The sequence below is a fragment of the Platalea leucorodia genome (assembly GCF_965183815.1).
Source record: "Platalea leucorodia genome assembly, chromosome: 6".
Classification (NCBI taxonomy): domain Eukaryota; kingdom Metazoa; phylum Chordata; class Aves; order Pelecaniformes; family Threskiornithidae; genus Platalea; species Platalea leucorodia.
The window spans coordinates 43,949,085-43,974,771 of record NC_138828.1 but is presented as its reverse complement, the minus strand read 5'-3'; the positions used below and the strand labels follow the sequence as shown (position 1 = coordinate 43,974,771).

General features: G+C 38.5%; 1 protein-coding gene across 7 annotated transcripts in view; it reads left to right on the top strand.

Moving 5' to 3' along the window:
* Positions 1 to 1,513: 1,513 nt before the first annotated feature.
* Positions 1,514 to 25,687, top strand: part of LOC309591879 (putative ATP-dependent RNA helicase DDX60) — a gene marked incomplete at its 5' end in the record, with an annotated part of 48,082 nt that continues 23,908 nt past the window's right edge. For 2 of the 7 annotated variants that reach the window (XM_082314760.1, XM_082314757.1), the window contains 21 exons: positions 1,525 to 1,599; positions 2,092 to 2,148; positions 3,456 to 3,815; positions 3,950 to 4,019; positions 5,709 to 5,886; positions 6,029 to 6,370; positions 6,865 to 6,972; positions 8,512 to 8,673; positions 9,591 to 9,749; positions 10,242 to 10,383; positions 11,501 to 11,659; positions 13,056 to 13,158; positions 13,895 to 14,010; positions 16,248 to 16,411; positions 17,442 to 17,694; positions 18,146 to 18,309; positions 20,397 to 20,549; positions 21,647 to 21,796; positions 22,840 to 22,959; positions 24,372 to 24,467; positions 25,201 to 25,316. In XM_082314760.1, coding sequence (XP_082170886.1) covers positions 3,470 to 3,815; positions 3,950 to 4,019; positions 5,709 to 5,886; positions 6,029 to 6,370; positions 6,865 to 6,972; positions 8,512 to 8,673; positions 9,591 to 9,749; positions 10,242 to 10,383; positions 11,501 to 11,659; positions 13,056 to 13,158; positions 13,895 to 14,010; positions 16,248 to 16,411; positions 17,442 to 17,694; positions 18,146 to 18,309; positions 20,397 to 20,549; positions 21,647 to 21,796; positions 22,840 to 22,959; positions 24,372 to 24,467; positions 25,201 to 25,316 — 3,101 coding nt within the window. Of the gene's footprint in view, positions 1,600 to 2,018; positions 2,149 to 3,448; positions 3,816 to 3,949; positions 4,020 to 5,708; positions 5,887 to 6,028; positions 6,371 to 6,864; positions 6,973 to 8,511; positions 8,674 to 9,590; positions 9,750 to 10,241; positions 10,384 to 11,500; positions 11,660 to 13,055; positions 13,159 to 13,894; positions 14,011 to 16,247; positions 16,412 to 17,441; positions 17,695 to 18,145; positions 18,310 to 20,396; positions 20,550 to 21,646; positions 21,797 to 22,839; positions 22,960 to 24,371; positions 24,468 to 25,200; positions 25,317 to 25,687 lie in introns of those variants that run through there. The other 5 variants (XR_014228458.1, XM_082314756.1, XM_082314758.1 and 2 more) reach the window with 4 other exon arrangements.

Genomic DNA, 25,687 nt, shown 5'->3' with positions numbered 1-25,687 from the left:
TGAGAAACAGAAAATAAAATTTTAAATAACACCTTTCCCCCACTCTCCCTATTCTCAGGTCAGCTTTACTCCTTTATTCTTGACTGCTCTGTCCCTCCCCATCCCCTGAGTATTACAGGGGGGATGAGCGTTGGGGGGGTTACTCAGGACACAACAGTTTTTCTTAACACTTTACCCCTTCTTCAGTGTGAGTCCTCTCCATGGGCTGCAGTCCTTCAGGATAAACCTGCTCCAATATGGGCTTTCCACCGGCTGTGGTTCTTTCAGGGCATATCCACCTGCTCCAGCATGGGGTCCTCCGTGGGGGGACCTGACCTTGGTGTTTGCACCAGTGTTTCTCACTTTTATTCCCCTCTGACCCCCTCCCCCTTCTGAGTGGTGGTTTTGCTCTGTCTTAAATATGTTTTCATGGAGGCGGCACCAGCTTCCTCAGGAAAGTAAAGTGTCTGATCTGCCTTTTAGTCAGATGAATAGCAGACCTAAAATACACTTTTTTGAACCAAAATGCATCATCTAAAGGAATGGAAAATTGAATCTAAAGGTCTGTCTTCAGGGCCTAATTAAAAGCTATATTAAAAGCTGTTGAGGCATTGAGGCTAAAGATCATCTCCCGTTTAATTTGAGGAAAGGAAATAGAGTTCCAATTATTTCCTAGATTGTTCCCTACCAAAGAAAAAGAAAGTGTGCTGAAGGCAGGGAGCAGGGGCTTATCTTGGCTAGCTAAACAAAATAATTCTGATATGCTGGAGCACTGCGGGTGTGTTGCTATACTGTAAAAGATACCGTTCTCATGAGTTTCTGGAATCTTTGTACAGGTCTCAAAGGAAATGCAAGATGTGGAAAAGACCTCTGATCTGCTTACATGGCAAGTGTTACGTGCCAGCGGTCCACCGGGGGGGCTGTCGAAAACCTACCTGGATCCAGGAGGAGGCTATGTACGTATTCCACGTAACCCCAGCGGATCCCTGCCTGTATCCTGCATAAGGATCTGATCTAAAGAGGAGCTGGGCTTTTCACTTCTCACCAAGACAATCTGATACATAAACTCTGGTTTCCTAAATGTTGTTTCAACAGTACTTGGGTACCCAGGTTCCCTTGTGAGTCGAGGCTTCACTATTTTAAACTAAGTGACAGGGGTGTCAGTGACAGTGACTGTTCCTGCTAAAGGATTTGCTGGAAATGCTAAAAAGTTGTGTGAAGTATATCTCTTAGTTTATTTTTATATGGAATTTCCTACTTTAAGAAAGCAGGCTGTAGAAGAATAGATTGTGGTGAATAAAGGGACGGAAATAAGAATCAGTATTTATTTTCTGCGTTGTATATGCTCTTGGACTATTACCTGAAGCCGCCGTAACTGAAAAGCATAATTTCATGGCAGCAAGGAAATACCAGTGATACTTTGCAGTGCTGTGTTCAGGGACGCAGTTCCCCCGGCACCTGTGAAACGAAACCTGAACTTGGCGGCCGGGCCGTGCCGTGAACAGAAACCGAAAGCGGAGGCAGCGGGCGGTGGCAGGGCCCGAGCCCGGGGACGCCGGCGCCTTAAAGGCGGGGTGGCGGCGGAGCTGGGCCTGGCGGCGGAGCGGGCAGCGGCAGCAGGTACTGTCCGGGCCGGGGCTTTGTTAGACGTTGTGGTTAGAGTTGCCTTTAGGGTGGGGTTTGGGGCTGAGGCTGGGATTGGGGTTAAGGCTAGGATTGGGTTTAGTTCGGGGAGGGAGGCTGTGGTTGGGTTTAGTCATGGTGCTGGAGCTGAGGTTGGGGTTTGCATTAGGGTTGCAGTTGGTTTAGGGCTAGAGGTGGCTGGACAGCATGCAGGGGAGCATCTGGGACTTTGCAGGCAGCAAGGGAGCACGCTGCAGCGTGGAGGGGCAGCGAGGCTGCTGGCAGAGTGTCCAAGCCGCCTGGTTGCCTCTGCCCACACTGTAGCCCCAGGCACCTCAGATGTCAGTGTGTACACTGCAGAAAAGCACCGATGTAGCAAAGTATTTAAGCCTTTTTTTTTTTTTTTAAAAAAAAAGGAAATATATCAGTCCGTACATGAGTATGTACAGATACGGCTTGCTTTGAGAACGGCTGACTTTGCATTTTCAGATATAGAAACTCACGCTTGCTTAGGAGATCGCTGAAGTAGTGATGGCCATTTTCTAGGTAAGTGACAATTTCAGCTTGCAAAAATACATGATTCATCCCAGAATGGTGTTCTCAAGCCTTTGATATAGCTTTTTAAATTTAGATAAGAAAATGGACAAAAGTCTTAGCTTTATTGCTGCCTTGACAAAAAGTACCTATGCAGGTACACAAAAGGCGACTTTATGTAGCTGTATGTATATAAATAGCTTACATTTTGTGAAAATAGGTATTAAAGTTCAACTGTAAAGTCACATTAAGCACACGGCTGTAATATAGCACACTATGTGTACAGTATTTTACAAGTAGATGATAAAAATGTATTTTTGTTTCTTTTTTCTGCAACTTCATTTGCTAGGAGTTTAAACTAACACAAGGTGAAAATCAAAAAGAAAATTTCAGCTTAGTTTTGAGTTGAGTTTGTGAAATCTGAAAAATGGAAGTTGCACTTTAGTTTCTTTTGTTAGTTTTTTAAGAAAGGTTATAAGACTAAAAACGACATCTACATATGAAATCGTCCTTTTATGGTCTCAGGAAAATGAAGGATAACCATATCTAAGGCATATGAATACTGCAATGGCAAGTACTGCAAAGATAGACACTGCATGAGGCTGTTACCTGAATGGAAACTAGAGTAAACTAAGTTCAGAAGAACTGAGCTGATGTGGTAGGGAGTGTGCAGGGTTATCCCAAGCTGCTTGTTTGTTCTTTAGCTCAAAGGAACTGAACATCATGGTCTCATAAAGTGGGGAGTTACCCTAACCATTACAGCTGTATGATTACTCAAGATTTGAGAATTCTACCCTTGAAAAAAAAAAAATTAATAAAAAAGCTAAAACTGAATTAAAAAGTGGGATTGATACCAAACCATGATTACAGCCATCGTGCAATCAAGATGTTGTGGCATGCCTACTTGTGACTGGACTAGCACGAACGGTGTGGGTACAAGTCACTTGAACCAGGAAACATGGGTCATTCCTTGGAGCATGCCATGTAGATATAGCTAATATAGCAAATTATGACTAACCCCCCCCCAAGGGTCCCTTCATGCAAAGCACAAAACAGATATGTAATGCTCCTCTTTACTGAACTTTAAGAAAGACAAAAGCTGATGTTTTCCCTATAGTTCACAAAAATATTTATTGAAAATATGTCTCACAGGGACGTTGTCTCACAAGGATGTTCACAAAATGCTTTCTGATTTTTGTTAAAGTTTTATTCCAGTGTGATTACGAAGTAGATAATTTAATGGTTGAAGCCTCAGAGCATACCATATTTCCTGAAAATTATCTCTTGATTGCTTAAATTTTTCTTTTTTTGGATGCCAGAATCAAGATCTGTGATGGATTCTGCAGAAGGCCATTTCAACAAAGTCCTTCATAATGATGCAAATGAGAATGCTAGTGATAATGATAGTGCGTGTAGCGACAGTGAGAAAATAGACTTCATTCCAACAAAGGAACATAAAGAGAGTGACAGTGATGAGGAGGATGAGACCAGTGACAAAGCAGAAGCAGCTGTTATGCAGATGCTTAAAGAAGAGGAAGATAGAGAAAAAGAAGCTGAAGACCCAGATTACAGTAACACTTACAGTATCTCGACCACTGAAGAAGTGACACTGCAGGCATCACAAACAGAAGGCAAAGATTTCAAAGTTTTCCAGCATGAACGTGATTCCCAAAGCCCTGGTGAGGAGCTGTTATTAACTTACGCTCATGTCTGTGGCTTTTATTGCAGTGTCCTACCTTTTGGCTCTTTTGTAATTAATTGATGAGTTATGGTTATATAGTTCTATCAATAACCATATATGTGGTTATTTTAGAAATAAGAAAACATCTTGAATTTCTGAAGAAGTTGAGGCTACATGTTTGGGCATCCCTATCAAGAGCTCAGTAAGTACAGTGGGGTTCATGGAAAGAAATGTAAGAAATGGTAATAGAAATAGTTTCTTTGAACTAAGTAGACGTGATGGTGTAGTCCCCCTTGGAGAATGAAGCTATGTGCTTGTCACCTAGGTTTGTGGAAAACCAGGAGACCTAAGGCATGCTTAGGATTTCATACTTCTTCCAGCCACATGAAGGAAGATTCCCAATATAATAGAATGTCTGCCCAAAGAGTAGGGATCGTCTGCACATTTTAGGAACTGAAGTACAATTTTAACTATTGCTTTTTATTCTTTTTCAAATCCTCTGTCATTCTCTTTTTGAGCATGTTTCCTTACATGTTTTAAGGCTACTTCTTTTACAGCATTTAAAACAGTTTTCCTACAGAATTTTCCTTTTCGTATATACCTTCTGTGTTTTTGCATGTCAGTTCTCACGTATGATCTTCTGCATCTCCAGATTCTGATTCCTTCCCCTGCTTGATATGGAAAAGGATTAGCAATAGTGTCATTCACATTGACAGTGAAGTGTCTTCTCTGCATTCTGGAGCTGACATGCTAAAGAGATTAGTATTAATTAAAGGCAGACAATTTAAATGTTTAAGACAGAAGTTTACATAGTTTTTGTTCATGGAAGGCTACTCATTGCATCAGGTAACAAACTGGGCTTGTAAACCAGAGGCTACTGATCCCAGCCAGAAAGAAAAGGCGGGTCTTCCCAGGTGTGTATCTAAGGTGTGTATAAGGCATTTTTGACAGCCTTGAAGAAAACAAGCACATTCTTATCATTAGAGTATGGATGTTCTCATAATATGCATTAGTATTGTAATTAGTAATAGTGTAGTATGTAATAGACAAACATGAAAGCAGAGAACCTTTACTAGAAGGGCTTGCCTCTTCATCTGGACCTGCAGAAGTTCTTCTGACTCCTTGGTCTGTCCTGGGTAAAACATCATGTCCCTGGACTTTCATGGATTCTTAAAGAGCTGGAGAATGCAGTCCATTCCTAGGATGTATTAAAAACCACTGAGGTGCTGCCTGTTTATATTTGCCATCTTTAGTGAAGAGGATTTGTTTCAAGTTTGACCTAAGACTGATGAATGCAAATTTTATGAACTTTCATAGTTTTCTGAAATGGGAAGGGGATGAAGAAGTCTTTTAATTCTTTCGTCTCTTGAAGGCATGTATTGTGATTGGATTCCTCTTGCTGTTAAGGTATTTTTCTTGGCATAGACATTCCTTGGATGAGGGAGGTAGTTGTCATTGTCGTGATAGTTGTTGATAAGCCACTTGCTATTTTTAGCTGGAAACTCAGGCCGGAAGGCTGTCAAAATGTGTTTTGTCGTTATCTCCTGTGGGGTATTTCTTATAGAACAGATAACACTTTCTGCATAAGCAGACACGGACAAGAGGTGCTACATAAGTCACAGAAGCCTCAGATGCTACAAAAGTATCTGGAGCTGTAAAGGAGAAAATTGCTAATACATTCAATAACTGAAAGGATTGCAAGCTATTTAAGACTAACCTTAGATCCAAGAAAGATGGTTGCTATTGATTTAATTTATACATTTAATGCTTACTTGATTTAATTAACAAAAACATTTATTTTAAAATCTATTAGTAAGTAAATTTCTTCTGTCCCATGTCCCCAGCTTTTCTTGGAGTAATATTATGTACATGCTATTTCTTTTTCTTTCAGGTATGTCAGTCTGTTAAAAGACTTTGTTGAGTCTGAATTCTTTGTGATAGATGGGGATTCCTTACTCCTTATGTTTTTAGATGAGGAAACACAATATCTAAACTTCTTCTACCAAATTGAATGCTTCCTGCAGGATTTCACTGAAAAAGGAGCCAAATACGTCATTGTTTTCTTCAAGGTACTGAACAAGTGCCATTTGTCTGCTGTTTAAACCACTGCACTCCTTCAAAACCAACTGCTTGATTGTAATCAGGATTAGGAAACTGTTCATTGTGTCAACAAATGTAACTGGATAATTTCATTGGTTTTATTTCCCACAGGATGCAGAACAGATGTACTTGCCGTATCCTCATTTTCTTTTCTTACGTACTGCATTAATAGAACACCTGAGGCATAACACAGGCACCACTGTTCACACAGAATTTTCCAATTGTTTATCATCCAAATGGAAGATTTTCCTGAAGAAAAGCTATCCTTACTTCATCATCGTATCTGACATAGGACTGACCTCTCTCCAAACTGACTATTTATCTATATTAATTGCTCATTCACTGTCAAAGAAAATCAACGTTGTGCTTGCTTCAGGACAGGAGTATGATTTTCTTAGAGTTTATGGATATCATGTTCAGAGTGTGTATAAACACAGATTATTTTTTCAAATGGTAAGTTACACAACTTTGTTGTTGGTTTGCAATAACGGTGTTAATTCTGCTTAGCAGATTTAATTAAAATATCTCAATATGAGTATTATATTTTACATATTAAAATTATAAAGCACTGATACGTGGCTCATTTTATGTATCTTTAATCTACTGGTCTTGAAATCCTTAACAGGCAAACATTGTGATTGGTGGCAAATTCCTGCCCTGTCCTCTGTAGTCTCATTTCACATCCTTGTTCACTTAAAATATGGTAGTCTCAAATACAGCCTTTCCCTTAACTTCAATATCATTTGTCTTCGTTGACTTGTAATATGCCAGACGAGACCAGCATTTAAGCCAGGGATGTGATGTTTAAAGGAGTTTTATTTACAATAGATGTTTCTTGGAGGCTGAGGATTGTTATATATCTGAATGGTTTCTGTCTGTGGCTAGTAGTCCCTGATGCATTGTATCTATTGACTTTTGCATATAACTTTGACTTCTGCACTTCTTAGTATGAAGGAGATCTGCGATATGCCTGTGAAAACCTAGTCAGGTACAAAGAACCATTCGTGTGTCTATATGAACATCTCAAGCTGAGCCTGAAAACAATACAAAAAGAGGTAATTGGACTTCTTTGATCCTTTTTCTTTTTTCTCCTCAAGCCGACTGTCTTCCTCCATTCCTTTGCCTGAAATTCTTTCCTAGCCAGAACTGGGCGCTCTCTTCCTTATCCTGAAATTGACACTCTGAGTCTGAGAAGGTCTCCTCTGTGCCCATTCTCCTTCACAGAAGCTTGAAGCTGTTTCTTTCTTTAAAGTTCACTAAAGTAGGATGGTTCAGCTGGAAGCTGATCAGTGGGATGCCACTTAAGGGATTTTTCCCTCTTGGTGACTGCCTTTGTCTTGTTGAAGATGGGAACCAGCCCATTCGGCAGAAAACACCATCTGTGGCATAAATCCAGCTTTAGCCACCTGGGGGGCTGTGGCTACTACCCTCTGGGTGTGCTGTGGCCCTTGCCTCCCCCCCCTTGGCAGCAGCTGGCTCCTGAGGGTAGGATGTAGGAGGGTATGTTCAGCAGCGGCGGGCAAGAGTCGGTGCTGCTGCCAGCAGCAACCTTGTCTGTAGAGACATCTCAAAATCTAAACCTTTCTGTTGCAGCTGCCAAGGCTTGCACACTCTGTTGACTATAAAAGCATGCACGATCTGGGAATTTTTTTTTAAGAGCTTGATTACAATTGCTAGGTCCGTGCTTGTGTGATTAAAGCGATGGATTCATTAATCTCATTTTACAATATTTTAACCGTAAAAGTTTGGTGGTTTTATGTATATATTATACCTTTAGTGCCCAATATACCCCTGCCATTTTCCTGAGTGTTAAGTTGCACTGCAGGGTTGTGACTGTACCTCTGCTCCTGCAGAGGACAGCAGCAAGGCTTCCTTGGACTTCAGTGAAAATGATACTGGTCCAGCAAGCTGATTTTTTTTCATTCCAGAAAAAAATGGTGTTACTTAGAAAGCATTTTAAAGTCAGTAGAAACATGGCTGCCTGGCTACTGCTAATACTTTGTTTTATTATGATTACCTTTCCTGAGGCAAGTTCAATAATTGCATACCCCATGAGCAGAAAAACATCAGGGTGCGGTGAGGACAGGTGGCTGCTCCCCTGGGGCCCAGGCTGTGGGAGCTCCCCTGGAGGCGGCAGGGCAGGGCCTGGTAGCCAGGGCCTATCCCACTGCCCCAGCCCCAAGCAGGGCAGCCGGGGGGCAGCTGCCAGCCCAGGCATCAGGCACCTCCCTGGGAACAGGCTGAGGCCAGACCGGGTTGTCAGCCTGCTGGGCTGCGGTGAGCTGAAGACTGGCACTGCTGCAGCATCGCTGGGGCAGGGACTGACGGTCCCAAGGGGCTGAAATGGGGCCCTGGGCAGCAGGTGGGGGCAGGCCCCAGGGGTTGGGCAGGGACAGTCAGGGCTGTTGGTGCCCTCAGGGGCATGCCATAAAAGAGCTATTTTTACTAATGATTGTGCCCACTTTTCCTTCTGTAGTTTTCATATCCTTTTTTTCCCTTCTCTGATGGAACTCTGTAAAGGATAAGACTTGTCCTTTTTTTTGTAATTTTTATTATAGCGGTCATTTGTGCTATTCATCATGTTATGACTACAGGTTTGCCAGACTGTCCATTTGTTGAAACAACTGTGGCCTGAAGGATCTGACATTCGCCGTGTGGTCTGTGTTCTTGCTTGTGCTGTGGGATTAAAAATATACAGCAACATGTTGGAAAATGCAAATACTTCCATGGGACCAAAGACAAAGCTATCGGCAAGAGTAAGAATTTTTTTAATATCTTTTCAGCACAGTGACCATAACCATTTTGCTAACAGGAGAGATGATTGTACTTCTAGATCCCAAGATGAAGAGAGGCCCAGCTGCTTCCTTCGTGACTGCATTCTGTAAGTGGTCTGGTTCAGATAATTGCTGTGGCCACAGCTTTTCCAAAGGAGCATGGTCTTTCTGTGGGTCACACTGTGCCCCCTGCTGCAGTGGCTATTCCTGGGGAAAGTTTTACCTTAGGACCAACTACTTCCGTAGGAAGTTTTACCTTAGAAGGTAGTTGCGCTCATCATTTTTCTTTTCCTAACGTTCAGTGGCATACTAGCTTTTACAGAATATGCTTTTCCTCAAGTTAGCAAGACATTTCAGAAAAAATGTTTCTTTCTAGATGTGGTCATGACATTGTTTTTGTGACCATACTGCAAGCCTTATATTTTCATCAAGTTAACACAGACACAATATATCAGTAATATTTTGAGACACATATTCAATGGACTACAGGATAGCTACGAGTGGTTAGCACAGCTGGATTTCTGTACAGACTTTTTGCTGTGCAGTTGAGAAAAGAGCATAGGTCTATACATAGATACTAAATTTTCCTCTTAAAATAATAACATTTCTAGCCAGACACACTGACAATTGTTTGTAAGTTTTGTCTTGATTTTAATAGCCGTAATCTTTTCAGAAAAGAGAATTTTTTTTACATTATAACTGATCTGCATCTACCAGCACTATAAGAATGTTCATTTTGAAGTAAGTGTATCCACAAGTAATTAAAATGCACAAATTTTTTAAATAGATCAAAATTATTAGCTGTTTTAACAAAGTGCAAACCATTCAATTAAGTAGAGGTGAACACAATTATTTTACTGAAGGACGTGGTCAACTTTTTATCTGTCATCTCTCAACAGGGAAGAAGTAAACCCCTCTCTCCAGAAGAAGCAGCTGACCTCTGTAGAATGCAGTGTCTTACAGTGGCTTTTCTTCTTCATATGCCTCTTTCACAGAGAGCTCAGATTAGGATCATGAAATCCTGCTGGACTAAGCAAGTTTTGCCATTAATAAAAATGGTATGTGTAGCACTGTCTTACTTCCCCTGTCATCAGGTACAATTGTCATTTCAGTTTTCATTTTCCTTTATATGCTACTTTAGTCATCTGATGAGATCAAAGAATGTAATGTACCTGTTGGAAACAAACCTTACCTGGTTCAGGAATCTTGTGAGCCACAGATCAGTTGGGCTAGGATAAAGTTTGAGGCAATATCTCTATACTTGACCTCTTCTTAGACATCTCCAGTTAGTCAGCATTAGTGTTAGGGTGCTGGGCTAGATGGACCTTTTGGTCTCATCCAGTATGGGAAGTTTGATGGCAGGCCTTTTTATTGTTTAAAGTTGGTTATAACAGTGAAGGCGGTTTCCTGATCACAAAGAAGTCAAGTAACAGTGTGTTGGTTTTCATGTCAATAAAATCTGTGGTAGTTAACCTTGCTTTGGAGATGCTTTGATCCCTCCACATGAAAAGGTGCTCCATAAGAATTAATTCTTTGCTTTATTTTAACAGCAGCAGTTGTGTATGCATTTTGCCCTGACACAGCTAAGTGATACAAGTGATTGGAAATTGGATTTAACTTACCTGCCTGACTTAAATGATGATTCACTGCTCATAAATCTTGCACATTACTATGAGGTTGAATACATTAAAGGTATTTATCTTCGTTGAACAGTTTGCTTTCTTACATTTCTAACTTTATTAAGCTGCAAAATGAGAATGAAACTGCTTGTACAAGCAGAAATGAGCACAATTTTCTAATTACCCATATAATGGATACATTTTATAGAATAACAGGGAAACTTTTTTCTATAGCCAAGTCTAGAAAATCACATCTTTCACCAGTATTCATTCTGAATACTTTTCCATATCATACCTTCGATGTGCCACCTGTACTGATGCAAAGGAAGAGTGATATAGCATAGGTAGTAAGAGCTCTGTGTCAGTGTTGTTGGGTATGCTCAACCTTTTGTTTTTTAGCCAGTTTTCTATCCATTTAATTTTGTCTTAGTGCAATGCAGTCAGAATGGAAACTAGATTTGATCCCTAATGTCACTGTGACATTGGATTTTTAATTTCATGTGAGATTGATTCAGAAAAAAACATATATTGTCTTATAAATACATTGATTTGGGAGTTGGAGCTTTAAGAACACCATCCCATGTGTTAAGATTCACAAAAAAGTTACAGAAGCTGACAGAGCAAGAAAGTATGGAAAAAGAATTGTAGCAAATGTTCTTTCAGAGTAATTCTCTTTACCTGAAATCCTCTGCCATGAGTTTGTCTGTCTGTCTGATAGTAAACCAGAACGCTTTCTTTATGAATCTGGTCACAAAATGTCCTGTATTTACCTCAGTAGAGCAAGTGTAGAGGAATTTTTAAAGGAAGTATAAGTTAGGAATATGAAACATTTGTTTTTATAATGATACCTATTATTGGGCACTAAAAAGAAAATTCTCAATTCAAGATCCTGCCCTGCAGGGGGTGAAGGCGAGAAAACTCTTCTTTAGCTGTGGAGCTTGCAGACTTCCACAGACAGTCTAAATCTGGTGTTTCCAAAATACATCTTCTCAGTACATTTAGTTATTTATATGCTGGGCTATTAAAAACTGTGAATGTACAACATTCTCTCCTAATTTGTTCTAATGACCAAAGACCTTGGATACGACTGAAGTCTTTGTGCCTGATGCTGCACAGGTGAATAGGTAGGTTCTGTTTGAGGAAACTTTTTTAATTTTTTTTTTTCTTTTCTTTCTTCCCTCCCTGCTCAGGATTAGAGTTGAAAAAGGAATTGGGGAAAGAAATGGAGAATGAATACCAATGTTTATGGGACACTGTAACAAAATTGTCTGTGAAATACAGTTTTGGAGATGCTTTCCCAATACGAAAGACCTCCCAACTCTTTCTTGAACAGAAACAGACATTTAAAGGTACAACTGACAACTCCACAAATTAAAGAGTTAGAAGCATGATCTTCATTTCTAGAATTTCTAGTGATAGCAGTAGTGATCTGATTTTATCCTGATCACAAATCTAATCCATGCTTTATGGATCCTCTCTTTCCTTTCAACCCACTAGCAAAACTTGCAGCCGATGCCAAAATAAGTCTGACCAGGCCTTATGGGTGAAATTCTGACTCCACTGTAGACAGCACAAGTGTTGTTATTGACTTCAGTAGGAATTGGGTTTAGTTTCATGATTTGCTAGCCCAAATCTATTGTATGTCCTGTAAAAAAAATTATGATTAGTGTAATACAAGTAATAGTAAAAAGCATAATAACTACTCATAATTAAAGTAACGATTACGCTGCAGGAAGACTGTCTCTGAAGAACATCTTTGTACATGTTGACATAGGGTTATGCAGGTATTGGGCACGGGAGCAGCAAATTAAGTGAGATATAGAATTGTTACCCTAACGGTAGAGAGTCCAGCCATCACTGTAGCTCACATTGCCATCCTTGAAGGTTGTAGAAATGTGCCTTGCCCATAAGTGTCTTAAGTTACACCATCATCCTGTTTAGTAGCCCATAATTGGGGAAGTTGGCTCAGAGATTATTTATTTTCTTCCCTCACTTACAAGACCTGTTCTGAATATCTGAAAGGAGTAGGTAGAGATTTTTGCCTGATATCTGACATTTCTTGAGAACCAGTTTTGTTACCACCTTCAAATGTTTGTTTTAAATCTATCAAATTGTATAAATCTTTAGAAGAGACAGTTGGTAAGAAATTCAGTAAAGGCTGGAATATAAGTCTGCTGAAGTTTGTGAGTGTTCTTCAGCTGATTTCAAAGATGCAAAGTGGGCAAAAAAAGACGGTTTCTTTGTTATCTGTGGGATATTAAGGCATCTTCTGGCACAGCATTTGTGTTGCCTATTTCTGTATCTCCTTTGGAGACCTTGAAGACTGAAGTTGTGGCTAGACTTCAAACGTGGGAAGGATGCACAATATGATGTTACATGTCATCTTTAGTCGTCTAACATAAGTGCAGTTGAAAGTGCATATTTAGGAGACTGTGGTCTTTATGGAATCAGTGCAGGAAAGTACATGCCTGTGAGATGGGATGGGTTGTAACATTCAAAAAGCGTAGGTGTCTAAAATGGATTTTGAGAATATCTACTCAGAAGCAATGATGATGTCTGCTTCATTCTTCTTTCCATGCTTGAGAAGAAACAGGAAGAGGGGAACTAGTGAACTGCTGCTTACTTTTAGGAAATTTTGCTTTATAGGATTTCATTTATAATGTAACTTGACAGAATTTTCAAGTATGATATGCAATTATATATATTCTTAATTAAACTATATTAATTATTTTTTACACCGTGAAGACTATGAAACAGAAATTCATAACATTGGACTAATCCCAGTGAAATCTGGTCTTGTTGAAGATTATGCTGGAGACGTTTTGAAAGACCTACCTGTTTTAGAAAGGTACATATATGAGTTTTATTCTAATGAAATAACATTATATGGGCTTATTTTCTACTCCTCTGCACTTTACATCCGTATTATGCTCAATTTGTATAAATGTAGAAGTGCTTTTGCTATGACTGGGTAAAATTTCACATTTACATGGTGTAAATATTAACAGAAAGTTCAGAACAAGAATGGATAAGAGTCAATATATCCATATTTTCTCATACTGTTATTTGTTTGCATTATAGTCTTTGTTTCTTATTTTACATTCTGGAACTGTTTTTCTAGATGTACAATTTGTATTTGAAAGGTCTTATCCTAAATTGCAAAGCTCAGATTGATTTCAGGAGAAGAAAAACATTAAATAAAAATACTGGAAAAAAAAGTAAGAATAGATTATCCTTTTCATTTGCTCTGCTGCTTGTGGAATTGGGTTCTGTGCTGCACAATGAGTATTTCTTAGCCAGTGTGTGAGTTATGTAGTTACATTGCATTCTGTGATTAGTCTGTATGAAAAGAAGTGAAAAAATGGAGTTTTACTTTGTTTGTTAGTAATTCTTTCTGAAAAACTGAGGCTATCTTGACACACTATATTTGGAGTAGAATTAAACCATATGTTGGTTTTCTGCCACAGTGAAATTGTATTTCTCAAAATACTCTTTTTTTTTTTTTTTTAATGTTTTGAATGTTTCATTAGAGATGCCAGAAAACACTTTTTGTTTCTCCTCTATTTAATGTTTGTAATTTTCAGCAATGATCCTGCAGTTACTTCACTTATTAAATACAAGGAATTTGATGAGCTTTGTCACTGGCATTCTGGCAGACCTTTGAGTGAGGAATACGAGCGAGTACGGTGCAATGCTGATGGTAAGAAAAACTGACACAAAGCCCACGTGTCTGTGTTGGCTAGCACAATATTGTAAAGGATATCGTGGTTTTGGAGGACTTCTCATTTCAGAAAATATTTGCAGCTGTATAAATACTTGCCAAACTAGAGCTACTGCACTAGCTAAATTATACTTAAACTGATGTACCTGTGCATTATGCGTATGCATTGTGTATTATCTTAAATAGCTCTGACGAGTATAACAGAATGAACATTTGTGGTCAGATGTTCATGATACATTCCCTTTTCCTTGCAAAATGTTTCACAGATTTATATAAGCAAACTGTATGTACATATGCAGTTTAATGTTTAAATATACAGTTTGGATAATGCTTGGTAAGCACATCCATACGTGTGCAAAATCTGCTCAGATATTTGCACAGTGCATGCATAGCGAATCTTATCTTTTGAGAACAGAATTAAAATAAGAAGTAAAAGAAGTTGTTGTGGTTTAAACCCAGCCAGCAACTAAGCACCACGTAGCCACTTGCTCACTCCTCCCTACCCTGGTGGGATGGGGGAGAGAATCAGAAAGGTGAAAATAAAAAAAACTCATGGGTTGAGATAAAAACAGTTTAATAGGTAAAACAAATGCTGTGCATGCAAACAAAGCAAAATGAGGAATTCATTTGCTACTTCCCATCTGCAGGCAGGTGTTTAGAGCCATCTCTAGGTAAGCAGGGCTCCATCGTGCGTAACGGTTACTTAGGAAGACAAACGTCCATCACTCCAAACATCCCCCCACTTCCTTCTTCTTCCCCCAGCTTTATCTGCTGACCATGACGTCATATGGTGTGGGATATCCCTTTGGTCAGTTGGGGTCAGCTGTCCCAGCTGTGTCCCCTCCCAGCTGCTTGTGCACCCCCCGCCGGCTCGCTGGTGGGGTGATGTGAGAAGCAGAAAAAGCCTTGACTCTGTGTGAGCGCTGCTCAGCAATAATGAAAACATCTCTGTATTATCAATGCTGTTTTCATCACAAATCCAAAACGTAAGCCCATGCAAGCTACTGTGAAGAAATTTAACTCTATCCCACTAAAACCAGCATGGAAGTAAACAAAAGTTGTTTGTATCTTAATTCTTGATTTTATGCATTATGGTTTCCTGTAAGTTTTTTCCAGTTTGAGACACTAAGGAAAACAAACCATGGACTTAGTTTTGATCTTAGATTTGCATATTTACATGAAATGAATTATATGATACTGTATGTACCAGCAAGTACACAAAACTTTCTCTCAAAGATGTTCCCATCATCTATTGCATTATACAGTGAATTAAACTGTGAAAAACCTACCAGGAGTTCAGAAGTCATGGATTACTGTTGGTACTTCCAGTGTTGCTTATGGTTTTCATTCAGTGACTTAAAAATGTTGTTTCCTCAGTGGATATTTGCACCACTTGACCTATGAAACCAGGGTACCATCTGCTTATCTTTCTGACCGGGTGATTTTTTTGCATTCTTCCATGCACTGCGATTTCAACAGGAAGTTTGGAGAGTATAACATGCAGAATAGTAGCTAGAGCACCTTCCATAATGTTGGAGTTGAAGGTCTATGTCCACTCCAGCTGAAGAGACAGCCCTCTCTCTCCCATGCCTTGCATGAATACTCTGAATGCTGGCATGTGTCATCTCAGTCTTTCTTGTAAAAAACAGAAAGATCTTCTGAGATGGGTCTTCACGCTCAAACTGACTCATTTTGATTTTTAGGGCAGAGAGAAATACCTAGCTTGAGTGTGGAAATATCCATATGCTCAGTTCACTATCTTCCATTGGCTAGCATAAGTGTTCTTCCAGCAGTTTTATTTATGTTCTGATGGCAGAGTCTTGTTTTCATGGGGAAGAGGTCTCTCTCTGATCACCTGAAATGCCTTTGGAAGACACCTTCCTATTTTCATGGACTGTGTGAGAAGCCTAGGCATTTTGCTCAAACAGTTATAATTTCTTTCCAGGCATCCTGCTTGTTAAGTTTTCCAGTATTTTTAATGTGTGCCTAAAGTAGTTTGAATTTGAGTCTGTTGCGTATCTCTCAGATAATTCAAAGTACTGTTGGATTTCAGTGAGTCTTAGTAGCCAGCCTCTTTCAAAATGTGATTTTGGCCTTTAGGTCAATGAGGAATTTTTAGGAAATTTATCCATTACCCAGGTGTCTTTTCTGGGAAATAGATTAGGCTGTAATTCTATCAATCAGAGTGTTTTTTAATCAATTATATTTGTTTGCAGCAAAATCCAAAGATCCAGAAGAAAGAAAACAAATACAAAAGTTACAGACTTTTCGCCATTTTTATGGTAGCACTTTGGAAAACAGCGCTTCAAAACTTATTGTACATCAAGAGGATGTGTCAAGGAATACCAATGCTGCTGTCAAAAAGACACAAAAAAAGCATGTGAGTATATTCAAGTTGCTCTTTCCAAATCTTTTTTCTGTAATCCAGGAAAGGATTTCTACTCTGAGTCTCACAGCTGAAGTTTTATGTTCTGAATGCACTAGTAGTTCTCAGTTGAAGAAATTTACATTGCCTTTGTACTTCAAATTTAATTAGCTAATTGGCAAAAGTATTTTTGTTCTTAGTTAGGAATCCTGATGAGTGATTATATTTTTACAGGCACAAGTAAATAGAAAAATTGATAAATGTGAACTCTGTAAAGGCTGATAGGGTTTGGCTCATGGCCAGTATTATAATGTGGAGTGAAAGAAACTGGAGTTCATGAATTTAATTTTACTTTAAGAAACTACTAAGAAATACTGGAGAAAACATTATTCAGTTATTTATTTCCCTGCAGTATTTGGAAACATTCTCTGTGAAAGATCCTGTAGATATTGCAATTGATACTAACTATGTGAATGTTGTCAGACATCACAGGGTATGTAGCATGTACTTGCATACTCATGAACAATGCTGAGCAATAGTAATTTGAGTAATATTTCATAATAGACTCTATTATGGATTACAGGTTATGGCTTGTTGAATTACCTGTAAAAGTCTGTATGTAAAATAACTTTGTTAACTTCAAGTAAGGTTGAACTCTTAATTTTATTTAACTAATTGAAAAGCATCTCAATATGATCAGAATTACTGTTACCCATGTATAAAATAAAAGCTTGAAATTTTACTTTCAAACATCAGCTATTTTATTTTTCCGCATGTGTGCTTTTTTATGCTACTTGTGAAGCTTTATACTGACTTAAAATGAAGCTTAGGGAAGCTCTTTCGAGCAACATAAATTGGGATTCAGAAATTATATCTCCTTCAAAATAAGGTTCCATTTTAAACAATTCCCAAAACACAATGCATCACACACATGAATTGAAACCTATAATGTACCTGCTGTTATTGAGTTTACGGATTAACTTTTTTTAGATGATGCTTGCACACAGTGATTGTTATTTCTAAATATCTTCCTTTTATTGGATAGAAAAGTAAAGCGGAAACAATTGCAGAGGAAAACAGCAGGCGACTAAAAGCTAAAGAAGAAAAGAAAGAAGAGGAGCAATGGAAAGCCTTGTGTATACCAACTCAAAAGGAAATAAAAGCAAATCTGACTGTTGGTATCAATAAATTGGAGAAGTTTCTCAAAACTCTTAAAAGTAAATCTGTGAAGTTCACCGTAGAAATGGCAGGACTGTCTGCCTGTTTAGAAGTGTGGAAGGAACACTGCAGAGAGCAAGGTATGATAACCAAATTTGTGTTCTGTATTCAACTTCCATTCCCTTTAACCAAGAGAGTTCAGTGACTTTGGACAGTCTCAGCTGGAATAAAGACGTGTAAATACAGCCCTGTTTCAGGACCATGAGAGGTGTGTTTAAGTATTAACAGGCTCTGGTCCCCTTTTGCAATTTCAAGATCCTTTGAAAGTATCCAATGAAATCAGATTGTAGCTGTTTTCCTGTTTTGCTGAGCATGCAGAAGCAGAATTATTTGGGTGCTTGGTCTTCAGTGGCACTCCTTGTAGAGGTCACAGGAATGTGGGTTGTCTTCGTCTAGTTGTCTTTAAATAAAGTTCATTTTTAAATTGTCATAAATGTGGTTGGATATATAAGGTCTGTTCTAAATGTCAGAAGATTCCCAATGATACAATCAGCTCTCAAATAACTGTAAGCTTTTTTTTTTTTTTTAAAGGTAACAAATCTAAAGATTTAAGCAAAGCTGTTCAAGTCATGAGGAGAATTCATATCCTCCTTGAAAAATATCAAGATCTCTTGGAGAAACCACATCTGCAAAAGCTGACCAGATATCTAAGACTTCTTGGATTTGAGAATTTGGCACGTTCTCTATCTGGCCAGGTAACTTTATAGACTGTAATGATTCTACTGTGGATCTGTAGCTGAATATCAACAGTGTTTTCTTAAGCATTGAATAGTGTGTAGAAGATCTATATTGAGCTTATTTTATTTTGTATTGTGCCATAAGATTTAGAACTGTGTATTCTTGCTTCAGTTATTAATCTTCTTTGGTTCCATGGATACATTTCTCTGCTTGATGTGAGGGTTAGCTGGTACAATAGGTCACTTCCCCTTAGTAAATAGAACTTTATATGGCTGTGAAGGTACCCTTTGAAACATGCATCAAGATTAATTTGCTCTAGTTATGTCTGCCTGAGGCCTTAGACATCTCTGAGAGGTACCTGCTACTCAATTCATCACATCAGCTGAACTCTGCATCTTAAAAATAACTGTTAAAAGCTAAGTGGTGAGCACCTGCTCTCTAACAGGCCCAAATGTGCTACTTCAGAAAACAAAATCTTTGAGACTGCAGAGGTGGATGACAGTCCTGCCATTTCTGTTTGCTGTTGTGGTATTACTGATCACCTCTAAAGGAAACAGTTTGAGGTACTGAACTGTTTGTCATTGCTAGCACAGCTGAGACCACCAATAGCTACACTGAATTTGACTCTGAAGTAATTTCTCTAAGGGTTGACCTTAGGCTTTTCTGCATGTTAGCAACCTGCCCACTGGCTGATTTAGTATTAAGAGCAGTTACCCTTGTGTGTAGATGGGATGTTATTAGGGAGAGGGGATGCTAAAGTGGATCTCTGAGGCAGAAGAGGGAGGATATAACTCACAGCCTGCAGAATTTGGAGTCACTAGCAAAAGGAAGGAAGATTATAGTGAACTGTGAAACCAGTATCAATCACTTCAGAGTCTCATTTTTCAGGCACAGTAGAGTTAGGAATTTTTGGAAGCTTATTTCTGGAAAGTGTTTATCATCCTTCGTTGAGGATCAAGACTAAGAGGTGAGGGAGGAAGTGATTGTTCTGTAAGAAATTTTCTTCCCTTGAAGAGTGGGAATTATTTGTCTCTTTTTCTATGTCAATTCAACTGGTGTACGATGATAGTTTGCTCTTGGCTACATAGTTATTGTAAGGGTGTTTGGTGCACCAAATAAAGTATATTACGTTTCAGGAAGTAGAACTGTAGGATCTGAGGATCTCAAAGTCTGTTGTAAAAGTTTGTGGTGATAGAAGGGATGTGTTGGCAAGTTTAATGTCTTGCTCAGAAGGGCTCTAGATCAGTCAGTGCATTTTGGACCTACTTTTTTTTTTTTTTTTTTTTTTGCAGCTGCTTTTTTCTCATTATTACTTTTGCAAAGTTGGGGGAATTTTAGGAATAACTGAAATTTTCAGGAATAACTGAAAATATTTCTTTCAAGAAATTGAAGTTGACATCTCCATCCTTGGAGATAGTAAAAACTCGGCTGAACACAGCCCTGAGTAACCTGATCTAATTGCACCTGCTTCTAGCAGTGAGTTGGATTAATTGACATCCAGACATCCCTGACAACCTAAATTATTATGTGATTTTTCTGATCTTCTGGTGTATGTTGTAAGATGTAATGCTTTTATAGAGAGCTTTCAGGATCAGATGTTGTAATCAGACGTGTCCATGAACGTTAAATTTGGTATGTCTTAGGGTATACAGGCATTGTTTAAAAATACAATGCTTTAAAAAATTTGGGATCAGACTCAGTCTTTATATTGAATTCCTTTTCCAACTGTGATTCATTGCACAAGGGGTCAGGCCAGGCTGAAGAAAAGAGACATAAATATAGCTTTGGTAGGCAATAGCTTGAAGAGGCTGAGCTTTGCCTGCTAGCCAGTTTTCTTAGCTCTTCTGACAACAAAACCAACACCAAAACCACCCCCGGCTATGGAAGACACATTATTTTTAGAACATTTTCTCCTTTGGAGAGGTACAAGCATAACCCTGACATAAGGCTATATGGTGTAGATTTCTGCAAGAAATTATTTAAAAATCACCTGCACTTTCATATGTTTTTCAAAGCTTGCAGAGTTCCACAGAGCAAGAGATGTGCCATTTTCTAAATCTCTTGCTAGCTTTCAAACCAACTTGAATTTCATTTGACGTTATAGACAGAAGAAAGTAATGATCAGAGCATAAGGAATTATACCGTTGAAGTGGGTCCAGCTCGCTTTCAGCTACAATACATGGATTATTACTTGCTCAGAGAAGAGAGAAATGATCCAGATCCCCGAGTGCAACATTTCATACCAGACACATGGCAGGTAATGAGACTCAAACTTTTTGCATAAAGTTAATGGACTATCTTTGATTTTTTTTCTTGTATTCTTTTTTCCATTTAAAAATACACATTATTATACTAATTGTCAAAAATAGTGTTGTTTAACAAATTTAATTTAACAAGTTTAACAAATTCAGTAGATAATTTTGGACCGTATTCCATGTTCTTTCTACACTGAGAGCTTTTCTACAGAGAGCTTGGCCCAAGGAATTCAACATAAGGCATGCCAACTCCATGGGATTTCACTGCTTATTACCATATCCGATGGTAGTAACGCCCCATTTGGATAGTCTTTGAATGTTCATCCTCTGCTCATTTGGCCCTAAAGAATTACCCATAGTATGAGTTGAGAAATAACTTTTCTGTCTAAAGCAGACTAAGTCTAACTTAGATTTTTTTTTTTTTTTTTTTTTTTAATTATTATTGGACTGGGTAGGCCAGCTGAATTCTCCTTTGCATGTCCATATCTGCAAAACAGTTGTTAGCTTGAACAGCAGCTTGGAACTTGGTATATGTGCTGATAGAGAAAGATAGTGTTAGTGCTATTTCTGTTTCCTCTTCTGTACTGCTTCCCCCATCCTTTCACAAACCTATATAAGGTGAGAGAGCATAGAGGAAAACAATAACAGGAAAGAAAACAGGTTAATAAACACTGTATGCTGGGAGCAGAAGAGAGATTTGGACAGTATCGATGTAACTATTATAATGCAAGAAAAAAATACTGCCTTGTCTAAAACAATGAAATTTTTTGCACTAAATTATAGAGTGCTGAGTTAACTGGTTTTGTTTTTTAATTTGAAAACGTCCAGGTTTGGACTCAGAATGTTCTGGTATCAGTATCTCAAACCAAATGATTGAAATAGACAAGTTATAATTTGTAGTTCCATTTTTTTCCACTAACTGTTTAAGACAAAAGAATACAGTCATAAAACAACTAGGTTAACTCTAACTTTCTGTAGTCTAAAATCTGTATATAAAGTCTACATGCAAAAATAAGAGATGTTTTCATAGACAGAGCTCGTTTACACAATAAGAACTTAATAGCAAGGCATTTTGACAGAGTAACCGCTTTTCTCTTAGCGAGAACTTCTTGATGCTGTAGATAACAATGAGTCTGCGGTGATTGTTGCTCCCACTTCATCAGGAAAAACATATGCATCATACTATTGCATGGAAAAAGTTCTGAAAACGAGCAATGATGGAGTAGTTGTGTATGTTGCTCCTACAAAGGTAAGGCTGCATCCTACTCCAGATTCTGTATGTGTGACTATGGTATGATTCTGAAACTGTTCGGGGTAACTTGTTACACAAATTTACTTGATTTTTTTTTTTTTTTTTTTAATTAGAAATGGAATCTTTACTTTCTGTTTTACATTTATTAGAAACAGCATGTTTAAAAAAATCTTCAAAATATTTAAGCTCATGTAGAGTCTATTAATAACTGTATAGCTAATTAAAGGTCAGAATCACTAATATATATGAAAGTGCTGTAAGTAGCATGTTAAGTAAATAGTGAGTACGAAAAGCCTACCAACATGGTGAAAGTAATATTAGAACAGAACAATGACCAAGCAAGTCATGTTTTTCTAATTGAGTTCACCATTAGATGCTTCAAGAGAAAATTTATGAAACTCTAGGCAGTGGGATATTCTTAATGAGAGTTCTATCCCAATAGTTAAAAACTTACTTAAGTGCTGAGGCACAATGTTTTGATTTCTTCCAAAACTTATTTTAATGTTCAATAATATAATTTTCGGATATTAAATTACATGTACTATAATACAATAACAATCTCTATGGACTGTTTTCTATAAGTAAAATTTTTTTTTTTTGTGGTTATACTCAGGTTGGGCGTGAAAAGCATCTTTTCATTTGAATATCAGTCTGAGTGCAAAGATGTATTTTATACCTGCAGCCCTAGGCCTTTGAGATCATTAAAGTGCTGTAGATGCAGTAGAATGTGATCTATTTTTAACTGCTTTGAAAATAATTAAAATACAGAATTGATAACGTATGACTCACTTTACACAACACTAAATTTCTTTGAAAGCATTTGAGTATAATTGAGAATCAAGTACCAGATCTTTCTAAAGGTAATATTGTTGATGGTCTAGACCTAATAGTACATTACAGTCTAGTACATTACAGTCTAGTACATTACAGTCTAGTACATGAATACTGGTGCCAAAATTGAATGCTTTTATATGTCTCGGAATATCATATGCCTTTAGACATACACTGTCTAGTTTTGTTAATGACCTGCTTTATTTAAGGCCCTTGTAAACCAAGTGGTGGGAACTATATACAGTCGATTCACCAAGAAACTTCCAGATGGATTGGTAGTGTGTGGAGTCTTCACACGAGATTATCGCAATGATGTCATGAATTCTCAGGTATATTTTTACAGGTGTTTTAACACACAATAATAATGACTCTTGTATTCCATCTGGCTTCTGAAAATGTTAATTCTAATCATAACAATTGTACCATTACTAAATACAAAGTTCAGGAAAAATTTAGGCGTATCTGTACTGCTTACCAGAAACTTTCAGTCTGTGGCATACAAACTTACCTATTCATCCTTAGGGGGCATGCAGTTGATTACTTGCTCTGGTTAAAAGAAAAAATATTAAAATCCTTTGGTTGCCAGCATATAGCAGATGCCTTACAGAAGTCCAGATAGAATACATCAGTAGCGCTTTCCTTGTCCGCTGATGTAGTCACTCCACCATAGAAGGCCACTAGGTTGGTCTCTCTTATAGTGGGGAGCCCAGAACTGGACACAGGACTCTAGGTGTGGCTTCATCAGTGCTGAGTAGAGGGGAAGGATCCCCTGCTTTAATTTGCTGGCAACACTCCTCCTAATGCAGCCCAGGATACCATTAGCCTTCTTTGCCACAAGGGCACTTTGCTGCCTCCTGTTCAACTTGGTGTCCACCGGGACCCTCAGGTCCTTTTCTGCAGAGCTGCTTCCCAGCTGGATGGCCCCCAGCATACACTGGTGCATGGGGTTGTTCCTCCCCAGGTGCAGGACTTTGCACATCTCCCTGTTGAACTTCATGAGGTTCCTGTCAGCCCATTTCTTCAGCCTGTCTAGGTCCCTCTGGATGGCAGCATGACCCTCTGGCATATCAACCACTCCTCCCAGTTTGGTGTCATCAGCGAACCTACTGAGGGTACACTTTTCCCCATCATCTAGATCATTGACAATGTTAAACAGGATCAGACACACTATTGAACCCTGAGGTACACTGCTAGTTACTGGCGTCCAACTAGACTTTGTACCACTAATCACCAACCTCTGGGCCCAGCCTTCCAACCAGTTCTCAGTCCACCTCACTGTCTGCTCATCTGGCCCATACTTCAACAGCTTGTCTGTGAGATCTTATGGGAGATGTTGTTGAAAGCCTTACTGAAGACAATATCCCCTGCTTTCCCCTCATCTACCAAGCCAGTCATTTCATCATAAAAGTTGGTCAAGATTGGTCAAGCATGACTTTCCCTCGGTGAATTCATGCTGAATACTCCTGATGATTTTCTTGTTCTCCATGTGCTTGGAAATGATTTCCAGGATTAATTGCTCCATCACCTTCCCAGGGATCGAGGTGAGGCTGACCAGCCTGTAGTTTCCTGGGTCCTCTTTCTTGCCCTTCTTGAAGACAGCAATGACAAATCATTCATTCATTCTTGCTTATCTTGAAATCAAATACATATATATATTTAAATGCTTTCTAAATACAGAATCTACTTATAGTTGATTAGTCAGTTTACTTGAAAATAATGCTTTACAAACCTTTCTTCTTAGATACTAGTGACCGTGCCTCAATGTTTAGAAATCTTGATGCTGTCTCCTCGTTGCCAGGAATGGACCAAACGGATTCAATATGTTATATTTGATGAGGTAGGCATCCTTTAATAGTAACCAATCTAACAAATACACAAAAAATCTTGAGGAAAAATGCTGGTGACTCAATTTTTCATTACATACCTTATTGCTGGTAAAAAAAAAAAAAACAAAAAACAAAAAAACAACCTTTCAGAGATGTTATTTCAGACTTGCTTGCTTTTTTCTGTTCGCTGATAGTGTTTATGTACTCCAGTGAATGAGCTTAAAACTCTGTTAGTCCTCAAGAGGACATAGAGTTAAGTCAAAGCTACCAGGAACTTCCTTTATTTCTCTCAAACCAGTCAACTGAAAAACTAAAAGCCACCACTGTAGTCTCAGTGGCACAAACAGAGCATTCCAGACTGGGATCATACACATTTCATATCATACAGTATTTGTCAGTCTTTCCAGGGAAAAAAAATCAATGATTAATCTTGCTGAATTGAAAATTCCTTCTGTATTCTTTCTTTTTTGTAGAATTAATTGCTAATGATGCCTGTGAGTATCTAGGGTACAAACGCTAGTGAATGTAGTATTGAAATTGAGACTAATTTGCTATCCGGTGAAATCTGGAGAGGGATTTACTGGACATTTGATTTGGATCTCATGGTCATTTGCTACAACATAAGAATTATTCAGTACTGATCTTGCCAAACTTTTGATCTTTGCAAAACACAAAACTCCTCTTATGGATACACTTTGATAAGAAACACTTCTTTTCTTTTAATCCTTTTTCCCAAAAACATAGGTCCATTGTCTTGGCGGTGAAATTGGAGCAGAGGTTTGGGAGCATCTTCTGGTAACAATTCGGTGTCCGTTTTTGGCACTCTCTGCTACTGTCAGTAACCCAGAACACCTAACTGAGTATGTGTGGAATTTTCTTGCTCACAAGAGCGTATTTAAATTGGATATGAGATGTTTTAGACAGATAGAGACGTCAATTACTACTGGGAAGCAACTGATTTGGAATTACATTGTTATTTCTGTTATGCTGCCCGTACTCCCCCAACTGAAACAAAACAATACTGTAACTCTTAACTCTGTAATGAGAACAGGCACTACTATTCCTTCAGACCCTATAATTGAGCTCTGAAGAGGAATTTAGGAGGCTTTTACACCTCTTTGAATTGCCGAAGCCTGATAATCACACTGGCCCATCATCAATCAGAGAAGACATCTGCACTATGTTTATATATATATATAATGGTGCTATTTCACATTTTTTATTTGCACCC